This window comes from Acanthopagrus latus, chromosome 10, assembly GCF_904848185.1.
Source record: "Acanthopagrus latus isolate v.2019 chromosome 10, fAcaLat1.1, whole genome shotgun sequence".
Lineage (NCBI taxonomy): Eukaryota > Metazoa > Chordata > Actinopteri > Spariformes > Sparidae > Acanthopagrus > Acanthopagrus latus.
The window spans coordinates 21,648,000-21,660,192 of NC_051048.1; the positions used below are offsets into that span (position 1 = coordinate 21,648,000).

Below are 12,193 nucleotides of genomic sequence, written 5' to 3' on the forward strand. Positions count from 1 at the left end.
GAAGAGATGCGCTGAGGGGAATGAACATTACTGAAGTCAAACGGTAGAAAAGGTGTCAAGAAAGAGGACAGAACAGGAAGTGCACAGCTGCAGATTCAGCTAACAGGACAGAGAGGGTGGGTGATTTCAAAGCTTTGAAAAGGGCAGAGGATATGGAGAGATACGAACGAGGGACTGATCAGCAAAAGCAGAGGAAATCTCTTCATAAAGGATGGATGGAAGGAGGAGAGTAGAGGAGAGAGCGAATAAAGGGAGGGGTATTGAATGGCAGGATTAGAGAAACGACTCAAGGATTCACTCAAGGTGTGTGTGCATGGTGGGTGTGTGAGTCATGGTCACACAATAGGATTGAATAGTTTGATGCTGTGTCCCAGTTTATGACACACAGACAAATGCATTCAGTTGTTTTATGTTAATCCAAACAAATGTATTTGGTGCAGTATAATTCACAGCACAATGAGGCAGCCTGAATATTGCTTGTGTAAGACTTTGGCAATACAGTTTCTTATTCGGCCTTGAATCCAATAAAGCATGCGACAGTATATATATATCGGCAATATTAATCAAACTGAGGCGTTGAGCGACGTGGGAAAAGACGGGAACAGGACGTGAGGAACAGAGCGCGATAACACGGCAGTGAATCAAAGGAGGAGAAATCCATTTAAATATAACCTTTGTTGCAGAGGAGCGGCCCCTCAGCAGAGTACACGGCTCCCCACAGTGATGGTCAAATCTCTCCGCCTCGCAGCTTCTATCAATTATACACAGACACATACAGTCTCTGGATAAAAGGACACCGCTGTAATATTTCTCAGGGCTTTTTGTAAGCCTATGATATGACCAAGGCTTTTTGTGCAGAAACAAAAGGCAGCAGCAGCGTTATGAGGGCTGCTTCTTGCATATTTCATGTTGGAAATCCGATTGACAACCACAACTGTCTTTACTGGTGGACTTTACCGGGGTGATTCACAATCCCCCAGTGCGGCTGATCGCCCAAGACAGCCGTTGATTTCTGGTTTTCATTGCTGTAGTCACTTATAACGCTTTGATTCCAAATCCTCAGGTGCCTAACTCTTTGCTGTAGGACTAGAAAAACAGAAGTAGGTATTCTTAAACTGTAATTCTGCTGCTTTCTTTCCCAATTTAAGCTCCTGCTCTGGGCGACGCCGTACAGTCAGTGTGCACCTGATAATTTGAAAAATAAAGTTCTTTGAGCCAAGGAGACATTCAAACTTATTCAACTGTTTCTGGAGACTCATAAAAGTGGATACCAGCATTTTCTCGGGCCTGGCTCAAGTAAACCTGCTTCTCTGACCGACGACGTCGCATGTTTGCCGTGTCCTTGTTTGACATCTGCTGTGATCAAACAGAGAGAGAACTGATGCTCTGGGAAAAGTTGACTGGTCATGAAAACGAGTGTTTAATGTGTGGATAATGCATGAAGAGGTGTTTTCACTAGAAGTGCTGCTGAGCCAAATAATGAGTCTTTGCCATGGTAACACACAGATGCTCTCCAAGTCACTCCAGTGCGGAGAATGAGATAATTGGTGGATTTGTGATAGTGTTACAAGGCAATCTATAGTGACCTAATGACCGGTGGATAAGGCTGGTTTTAATGAGTGCCCCATGTGTCCGTTCAGATTATACTGGGATTCTGAATGTCCCACAGTGCATTGTGATTTCTTATCAAATCGACTGAGCTTTTGCCTGAAATTAGGTGCTCAGAGGTTTTTCTTTGCAAGTGCTCGCTGTTCAAACCACTCCAGGAGGTTTGTTAAAGTGGTGTGCAACACACTGTTCTTTGCAAATAACACTTTAATCCTTAATTATACCTGCGCACAAGTCAGAGGTGGGAAGTATGAAGTACAAATACTTTGTCACTGTACTTGAGCAGATTTTTCAGGTATCTGAATTATGACTTTTTGCTTTCACTCCCTGCATTTAACACAAATATATGCACTCTCCACTCCTAACTGTACATGCTTGTTACTACAGTTTTAACACATTTGAAGGGAATGATGGATTACTTTTATTTTGTGTCACTGCACACCGCCTTCCTGACATCACAGGACTGATTTTAGAAACACTGTGAACTACATCTTATCTAAGTGAACTGAAGATGTCTCAGAGAAATAAGACTTTTGTACATTTTACTTTGAGTACATTTCAGAGCCTCTATTTTCTTACCTTGAGAAAAGAAGTGAATCAGTACTCTTACTTGTGCCAACTCTGGAACTAGTTGGTATTTTTCCAATTGTGTTGACTTCACAGGTAGAGAAAATCAATATTCCTTCTTAGCAGAGACCCGAAAGTCCTGGCTATGTAACCTTGAGCAGAGCATCTCTTTCTTTTCCCAGCTAATTTATCATGATTCAAAATGTCTGATACCGCATAACACTGCTATAAATATTGCCGAAGTAACAGCAGCTAAATTACACCCAATTCAAAACAGGAGAAAGACAGGCAGGCTTGAGTGTTGCATCCTCGGTCTCCTCAGTCTGAGTACATCTCAAAAACAGACTAAAGTTGGAGCCCTCCTCCTGTCTGAGTCATGCTAGATGGCATTTATAGGCTGTAGCTCAGGTCTGAAGGGAGCTGGAATGGTTGGCAAACAGATAAGCAACAAATAAGCCCTTTGATGCAGTGAGAAAAGGGAGACACACAGGGGGAAGTGTAGAAACAGAAGGCAGGAGAGGGAAGGGAAGAGACAATCGCCAGCTAACTATTCACGGTAGTCACAAAAAAACACAACCTGCCCACACAACAGGGCCGGAGAGGAGAGGGCCGAGTCATCCCCATCAGTGACGGACACTCGAGCTGTGCTGCAGTCTCTCCCACACACACACACACACACACACACACACACACACTTTACCCTCGCGTGTCACATACACAAACCCACTGACAGGAAAATCCAGATTTCCATTCTAGCGTGTCATAAACAAAAACATATACTGAGACGAGTGCATGTGACTTGTGTGGAGCCTGTGCCCCTTCGTTCTCATCTCCATCTCATTGTTCTCTCCGTCTCTCTGTTGTTCACCTCCACCCTGTTTGTTAGTTCCAACACTTTAAATGAGGACACATTCAAAGCACTCCTCTCTTTATTATCATCCCACGCAAGCACTCACCCATTACCGACACACTTTTGCATTTGCAGCACAAACACACCCTCCTGTGTGACACATCGACACATTCATTTCCCATAACCTGTAATCAATATTACAAAATGTCTCAGCTTTACTGTAATCCTCGCCCTGACCGTTCAACCTAAAATGGCCTCTTTTTTTTCCTTTTTTTTTTTTTAAAGTGAGGTCCCACAAAATGGCTTGACGTTTGCTTCATGCGGGGATTCGAGTACGAGCACGCGTGCACACACACGTCCCTGCACTCCAAATGAGCAGACAGAGTTCTCTTTTCATGTTCCCGGGCGCGCTCGCCATCAATAGCCTCATTTTGCCTCTCTCCCCCTGCTGCAGCATCCACTCCTGCGCTGCTTCTAGCCGTTCTTTCTCCCCTCCTTTCCTCTGCTTCTTCTCCAGTACTCAGCCTTTTCTCCTCAGTTCCACAATGGTCAGAATATTCAGGCTCAGCTTCAAGTTATGCGCTTGTTTATGTAACTGAACTCTACTTTTCTTTTTCCCCCTCTTAGAATTCTACCATCGACCACTGACCGTTTCCTGTTGAAGAACCTGGTGTCTGGTGTGGACTATAACCTGTGTGTGCTGGCCATTTTTGACGACACAATCACATCATTAGCGGCAACAAAAGTCCTGGGCTGCGCCACATTCTCCACCAAGGATGTTTACCCAGCATGCCGCTCTCTCCAGGCCCATTTCCTGGGCGGGACACTCACCATATTGGTTGGCGGTGTTGTCGTCGTTACCCTGCTCGTGTTCACTGTGGCGCTCATGGTTCGCCATCGTGTTTGCAATCATGGCGACCATATGATATGTCACAATGGCAACACCGAGGCAGGAGGCGGGGCCTGCTGTCAGGGGGGAGGTCTGGGGAATGGGGACAAAGGGGGAAACAGCAGCGGGTGCTACCAATCAAATGGTTCTGGGGACATGATGATGGTGGTCCTGCCCAATGGTCTGCCATCCAAGAGAGGCGGGGAGAAAGACAAGGAGAAGGACAAGGAGAAGGACAAAGACAAAGAGAAGGAAGCGGCTGATTCTGCTTCCTCTCTGCCGCCAAAACTCCCTCCAAAGCCCAGGCCCAAGCCCAAAGTCAACCTGGAGCACTTTCTTTCAGCTGGCGGAGTAGTTTCCACAACGACAGGGACAGGAAGTGAGATGGCATTGGTGGTTAGGCAAAGGAAGCTCGAGAAGGTGCCGCCATACAGCCTTGACAGTGACAGAACTCCCCTCTACTACTCCCCTTCCCCTCCATCCACCCTGCCCCGCCAGTCACACTCCAGGGACCGGCCAAAACCCCGTCTGGAGAGAGAACTGACCAATCGTGCCAGTTTCTCTCTGGCTGCACCCCTGAGAGACTCAGAGCTACTGGACTGGAGAATCAGTCCCCGAGGCAGGGACAAATGGAACTCCTCACAGGCTTATCAAAGTCCTGTATCCCATTTGAGCCCTGCTTGTGGAACCGTCAGCAAACGGCGGCACTCACTGGATATGGGCTCCTCCGTTGCCCTAGCGACTGATGCTGCGGCGACCGTTGCCAAGCGCTACGGTGCCGTCAGTTACGCAAAGCGGCTGAGTGTGATCTGGACGAGGCGGAGTCAGTCGCTTCATGGAATGCTGGTGCAGTGCGCCTCCACGACGAGCACGGCATCTTCGACGACCAGCGAAGAGGGCGAAAACGGCGGCGGCTTTGGGGCACGCTGCGAGTTCCAACGGGGGTACATCCACGCTTATAACACCACCAACTCCAACTCCAACACTGGGATCATTATTGGGAAAACAAGCAGTGTAAAAGACAGGGGGAGGGAAAAAGGGAAGGACGGACGGAGTGCTGAAGAACTGGAGGAAAGTGTTGTGTAGGGGGGAAGTGGAACGCCACAAAAAAGTTAAGAGGGATAAAGGGTTCTGTGAGAGGACACGGGAGTGAATGGGATCTTGATTCGAGGAGGGCAAAGAGGTGGAGTCGGGGGAGAAATTGAAGGTGCAGGTAAGGGAAGATGAAGTGATTGCAGATGAGGAAGGGAAGGTTGTGAGTTCAGAGGAAGGGGGAGGAGGAGAATTGACTTGAATCTCACTTGTGCAGCTCCTTGATATGCCCTGGGAGAAGTCAAGAAAAATGGAGAGGAGGGGGGAAGCAGACCTGGAAGTGAGGTGAGGATTTTTAAGAGGCTCTTTAAAGCTGACCTGAAGAGTGATGGGCGGAGAAGTGGGGAGAGTGATTCAACGGGAAAAAGGGTAGAGTGGGAGAAACTTAACAGGTGACAGTTTTAAAGTGGTCTTTAAATACTCAAGGCAGAGCTCAAGCTGTATCAGTGACAAATGAGTGATACACGATAGAAGAGAAAGTAGCGACACGAAAACAAAACTCGACAAATCACGACAAAGAGTGACAGTTGATAGAACTAACATTGTGAGTGATATATATATAGTCACAAAGAGAGAGACGAAATCAAACGGGAAAACATCAATAGACCGACAGAACAAAGGATATATAGCGGAGACAGAGATGGCGTGAGCTCAGCGTGGATCTCAGTAAAGCCTATACACTAATAGAAGCAGACTCTTGTTAACACCTCAACTCTCCAGGGCATCAGCTCCCACAACACCACAAGGGTTTACACTGGATCAGAACGCAGCAACGCAGCCCGTTACACTGGAGAATCACTCATCTCTGACAAAAGTAATACGGAAAAAAGATTTGGATGACACAGTCCTGCTTTGTTATCTTGTTTTTCGACTCCAACACTGACGGCCATTTTGAAACTCTTTTCCCAAACACAATGAATGTGACTTTTATGTGTCCTCTGTGGCTGGGACAATGATTTTGGCTTGCCGTGCCTGCGGATTATGGGAGCATAAATACAGAGCCGGGTGCACTGGACATGATCAATCGATACGAGCTGGAAAGAGCGAGTGGAGCACAGACATTATTAAAAGACAGACGCTGGGATTACAATGGAGTCGATATGGATTACAAAATGGAGGAGACACGGGGTGTACAACGGAACATGTGCACGTGAGCGTTTCTGAAAGACAAGATCATATTGGATGTTGGCTGATGATGGACCACGCAGATGATAAAGCTAATAGATGCATAAGTGTGCATGCTTCGATGGGTACAGGACAGGATGTGTGTACGTGAGCCTTTGTGTGTTGTGTGCTCACATCTATATGAATGTTTGTGAGGAAGCCAGTCTAACAGATCCTATTTGGGTTTATTAAGGTGTAGCTCTTTCTGGACATGCTGTAAATGGAAAGAATCAAAAGATTTAAAGTTTAGCACTGGTCCCAAAGGCCACCTGCTGTGAAGACAGAGGGAAATGTTAAGAAAACCAGAATAAATCACTATTTCCATGGTCAGAAAGCAGCAGTCGGTAAGGGAAAATCCAAATTTCAAATCTTTTTTTTTTTTTTTTCAGACTTGTGACTTCAGACTCCTTTGTGCCACATGGATTCACTTTAAATCCAAACAGTGAATGTTTTCAGAAAGTAAGCAGTTAAAAAAAAAGAAAAAAAAAGACAGAACCACTCTGGAAGCCACTAACTCCTCACTGGAAGACTTTGTAAAACTTGTAATGGGACGACTCATCCTCTGGCACAGACAGAGACTCCTGAAAACTCCTATCAAAGAGAAAAAAAATGAAAAGAAAACTTGAAAGTACAAATATATATAGTATATATATAAAATGATGTTACTTGTCGCACAATGTGTTTCTGTTTTTTAAAGTTTTCTGGGGAATGATGTTAGGATCAAAATACAAAATATCCAGTGTGTGATTTTTTGTTTTTTTAGACAGAAAATCTCCATGATTAGAACAGAAAAAAAATGTTGATTATAACTAGGCTGAAAAATAAAAAGATCAAAACAGATATTGAAAAAGCACATAAAGCACAAAAGGAAAGCACACACCAACACACACACACACACACACGCACCAAAACAAACACACACGAACAGATGCCTATAAAAACAGAGCCGATTACATCGATAGTAATGACTTTTAACAATTATTGTTGTTTCCTTTCTGTTTTTATTTCATTTTGCCAAAGTCAATATTGTTCTCTGGACTTGATATAAATAATAAAAATTACATGTATGGAACAGAGACGGAGTCATTAACACAAGGGAGTGAGCCGAGTGTGTGTGTGTGTGTGTGTGTGTGTGTGTGTGTGTGTGTGTGTGTGTGTGTGTGTGTGTGTGTGTGTGTGTGTGTGTGTGTGTGTGTGTGTGTGTGTGTGTGTTACAGGATGTCATGGTTTGACAGGGTGAGATTTTAAGCTGCTATTCAAACCAGCAACTGATGAGTTACTTGGGGAATAGGTTGCTAATTTTGGAGAGGAATGCGAAGATGACTCAGTCTGGATGAAAATGTTTTGAGCTCAAGGCAAACACGTGAGTCAAAGAAGCTTGTGTGGCAAAATGAAGTTGTTTACTTGTCTGTTGGCGGATTTGATTAGAAGGTGAGGGTGAAGTAACCCTTCTTGAGGTAATTAAAAACTGCACATGACAGGGCGAGAAATAAACAGAGCACACAGGAGAAGCAAATGGAGGACAAGGGGTAGATCAATAGTTCCTGGAACAGAATGAAATGCATTTAGAAAGACAAAAAGACAGGACGAAACAAACGATATAACAGGACTGATTTGATTTGACACTCAGAATAGGAAGGAGAGCTGAAGTGACAACAAACAGAAGAACTAGAAGCTGTCGGGCTAATGGATCATGATTCTGATGCTTTGTTATTATCAACCACATCTGCTAGTTGCAGACAGTCAAATGTAAAACATTACAAAGCCCTTTCACTGCTATCTGCAGCTGAGTTTAATACCGATTTAGCATCAAAGCAGAAACGAGTGCTGGTGGCAATCTGCAGCTGAACATTGGTAATTAAATCTTCTGAAGATACGGATGAGCAGAAGACAACGCTACATTGGAAAACATGAGCTGGCAATCGAAAACATCCGCTGGTTTATGCATTTTGGTGGTGCTAACAGGTGACACGTGTCAGCCTAGACATCCTTCTCCTCCGAGTCTGTACAGAGATGAAGGTGTCGATTTGCAGCTGGATCAGCAGACCGAGCTACGCTTTCAGAGATTTGATTAAGTATCAAAAGTGATGCTTATGCAAGCTACAGCCTCACATCTGTGAAAACAGACAGAGGCGGACGTCCACCTCCCTTCTTGCATGTTTCTTTTCCTTTGCAGACGCTGCTAAAAGCCGGAGATGGAGTGTGTGAAAGATGTGAGAATGCTGACACACCTAGAGATGGACAAACAGATGATGATGAGCAAGGGAGAGAAGTGCAGGCAGAGGGAGGTCACTGTGTTTAGCTCCACAATCCCTGTGTGTTTGTTATCCATGACTGAATGTGCTTGTTTTCCAGAGTGTGTGTGTGTGTTGGTGTTATTTTTGTCACAAAACATCCTTTAAAACCACATAAGGTTCAATTGAGACTGGGTAATTATGTGTGTGTGAAAAGGGGTTAGTATGTCCTCTTCTGTCTTGTGGTTCAGACAAATTATTGAAACTCATAAATGGCCACATTGAAAGCAGCATCCAGTCTTTGTCAGTGTGTGTGTGTGCGCATCTGTGTGTGACGGGCACACACACACACCACAGCGCAGAGCACCACCCCTCCCTCTGCCTTCGTCGCCCGAGGCACAATCCTGGCCCAATTTGACTAATTAAAAAAAAATGCTGAGTAACGTGCAGCGCTCACATCCACACAGACACACTCACCTTTTAACACCAGGAAACACAAATGTGCAGATGCAGGATCACCTTGTGGACGTGGCGTTCGGTTTGGTTGGTGTTTTTCTGGGTGCTCTTGTTGTGTGTGCATCTTAAAGGCCATGCCTGCCCGTAGCCAGACTTCCTCTGACATTTGCAGTTATGATCAAGGTATGATGCATTTCCCCGCAGTCTGTTGAGTAACTGCTGACTCAGGAAGCATCAGGAACGCACGCAGCACCTCCAGTGCTAATAACCGGTCGACAAGCTGTGCACCCTGCCGAGCTGCACCGTAATGGAAACAGAGTAGAGACCTGTCAGTCCAGCATAATGGGAACTTTAGGGTCTGAAACGATTAGTTTAAGTCTTTTGATAAAGTCTGTAAAGACGTGTACTAGATAAAAACATAAACAGCTAAACGGACCTCAGCTCCAAGAGATAATCCCAGGGCTCCTTTAAAACATGACTCAACTCTCTATAACTGGGCTGCGCTACAAAACTGATTCAGTACGTTCAGACATTTTAACTTTCAGGGACACAACACTACGGAGAAGAGAGACTGGAGTGATACTGTGAGAGAAATAATCAGACTGGGATAAACCAGCATTTTCAACAGTATATAAAGAAGATGCAGTTTAAGATCTCATGTTCTGACATTCACCAAGGACAAACTAAGAAAGGTTTAAAGGCTAACTTCCACAAATGTACACATATAAGTGTTTGCAGGTCTTGTGAAAAAGTAGTATAAATCCTTCTGTGGCCCATGAGAGGCCTACATACAACTTAATATGTTTCCTCCAGTGGCCAAGTTGCATTGTGGGTAACGTAGGGACCAGATTTTGAGAAGGAATCCACTGGTCCAGCACTGGACTCATTACGGCCGGATTAAAAACAAAAACAGAATCGATACAGCAGAACTTTTCTTATTCCTCACATTCTCCTTCTTCTAAACCTACAAACCTACAAACCCAACACATTACAGATGTTAAGCAGCAGGAACATTCATTTGTTTCTGCTGAAATGTGTTTTTTAACCGATGAATACAGGATAATGTCTTGAAATCATCATTGGTTCATTCATTAGGAGTAATCTGAAATGATTACAACCCATCAACTGATAAAGCAGCAGTAGGAATGAGCTGCTGCTCGTCTTTATTAGTCGTTTTTACAGAAACTGTCAGCGAGACAACAAGTCTGACAGAGTGCCTGCAAACACAGAGACACAAAACTGAAGAAATGTTTTATTTAAGAGGCTCAAAGTTCTGAGTATGAAGAAGTGTCACGTGTGAGCAGGCTCCTGATGATACATGGTGCTTCTTTTGCCATATGCGCATGAAATCTGCTTACAAGCACGCCACAGCTGTGCCATCGTATTCTGTCACTCTGAAATTCACCGAAAATGGCAGGAGGTCTTTACATTTGAATTTAGAGATTCCCTTCTCAGACTTTGCCTGCGTGACAAAATTGGACCATTTTTAGCTCCACCGTTCTCTGGAGGTGACAGCTCGGATTACTTTGTCACCCGTATGAGCTAATGAGCCATTTATTGTTGAATATTCAACATGATGACGGTAATATGGTGCCAATTTGACATGAGACTTCAAATTAAATACCTATATTCAACATTCAACATATAGAAACCCATGACCACCCAGACACTAATCGCTATTTCTGTCCATTATTTCATCCTCTTTTTTTTTCCCTGTTTGCAATTATGGCTAACAAGGCTCCGGGGAAATGAGGCTTAATAATGACTCCAGATTGTCACAAGAGCTGCTAATGAAGGTTGATGCCCACAGAATGCTCGTATTGAGCATTTGTGATGCCAGCCTAAGTGAGATAATACCCAGCTATCAGATCTGAAAGGATTCTCAGGAAACCCGCACGCTAATTCACAGCAGTCTAAACTTTTTAACTGCATGTGGAAGTAAAGACATACAGCATCCATCAAACTGCCGTCAGTAAGTCTCAAACTCAACACGTCAGTGTTTCATCCAACTCAGCACAGCATGGAGAACAAGACGGAGAGTCGGGGGAGAGGATTGAAAGATGGGCAGAGAGATAGCAGAAGGGAGATAAGAAAGATTGATTGGATGTAGGAGAGCAGAGAGGAGGAGGGAGCTGCAGAGGGAGAGATCGATGGAGGAAGTGAGGAGGAGAACTGTAGTCCTACAGCAGCAGGGGGAGGAAATAACCGTTCACTTAAACTAAACACATGAAACCAAGGCCAACCTTTTGTCCTTCATCTACCTTTGTGGTTACCAAAACTGAAGACAGATTATTGGACAGGAAATCTACCGAAGACTGAAACTATTAAATACTTTATAAACCACTGACCAAGAAGTTGTAAAGGTTTCCAACTGTGAAACAAACAATCTCTGGTTCTCCATCATCATCAGAGCTGGACCCGCACCAGACTGCAGTCAGAACCAGCTGATCCACAGAGGACGTCGTGTCCACTGCCCTCCACTCCATCGTCACACAGCTTGAAAATAACTACAGCGACATCAAGATGGTGTGTGTTAAGGCATTTAAGACAGTCTCAGTCAGGAAGGTGAGATACTGGACTTCCTCACATGCAGAAACCAGACAGTCACCATTTGTTTCGTTGTGCCACTCTGGCTTTGTTGCACCATAAATATGTAATCTATGAACTATAAATGTACCTACATGTATTTATAAATCACGGTTCTTATAAAGTGATTCCAGTTTTGGCGCTAGCACAGAAACCAGCAGTCTCAGTTGTACTTTAATTACGCCGAGGTAACAGAGTTCATCTGCTAATGACATGCTACACAGAGCAGCTTTAAGGAACAGATGTGAGAAGAGAAAAGAAAGAGAGGAGAGACAAAGAGAGGAGAGACAAAGAGGGAGAAACAATGTTTAAAGTAGGGAGAGGTGTTAAAACGAGACGAGTGAGCCTCCTGCGAGGCTTTACCTTCATGCATGGCTTCCCTTCTTTTCTCCCCTCACTCTGCCTTCATCTCACTCGCTCTCCCCACAATCTTTAATTTAGCCTTCTATCTAATTTGCTCCCTCCTTCACCTCCACTGAGTTCTCATTCAATCCTTTGTTCACTGCTGCACTTGCTGGTAATCTCCACCTCTCTCTGACCCAACTGCTCTCTCGCCTTTACTTGTTCTTGTCTCGTATTGTTGTGTCGGTTCGCTCTCCGGCTGACTCTCACTAATTTTCTTCTGCTCTCCTGACTAAGAAAATATCCTCTGCCTCTCGGCGTCCACCTGCCTCGAAGACTATTAACCTCCTCATCTTTCGCCTTGATTGGTTTCCTCCCTTTAGCTGCTTTTCTGCTGTAATTTTA

The 12,193-nt window shown here is 44.6% G+C and overlaps 2 protein-coding genes across 5 annotated transcripts in view; one reads left to right on the forward strand and one right to left on the reverse strand.

Moving 5' to 3' along the window:
* LOC119027840 (leucine-rich repeat and fibronectin type-III domain-containing protein 4) overlaps positions 1 to 6,888 on the forward strand; it is a 39,893-nt gene extending 33,005 nt beyond the window's left edge. For both annotated transcript variants that reach the window (XM_037113323.1, XM_037113324.1), the window contains one exon: positions 3,653 to 6,888. In XM_037113323.1, coding sequence (XP_036969218.1) covers positions 3,653 to 5,000 — 1,348 coding nt within the window. In that variant the 3' untranslated portion in view covers positions 5,001 to 6,888. The remainder of the gene's footprint in view (positions 1 to 3,652) is intronic.
* Positions 1 to 12,193, reverse strand: part of LOC119027839 (pyruvate carboxylase, mitochondrial-like) — a 288,386-nt gene that overhangs the window by 114,218 nt on the left and 161,975 nt on the right. The gene's annotated exons all lie outside the window — the stretch shown is intronic.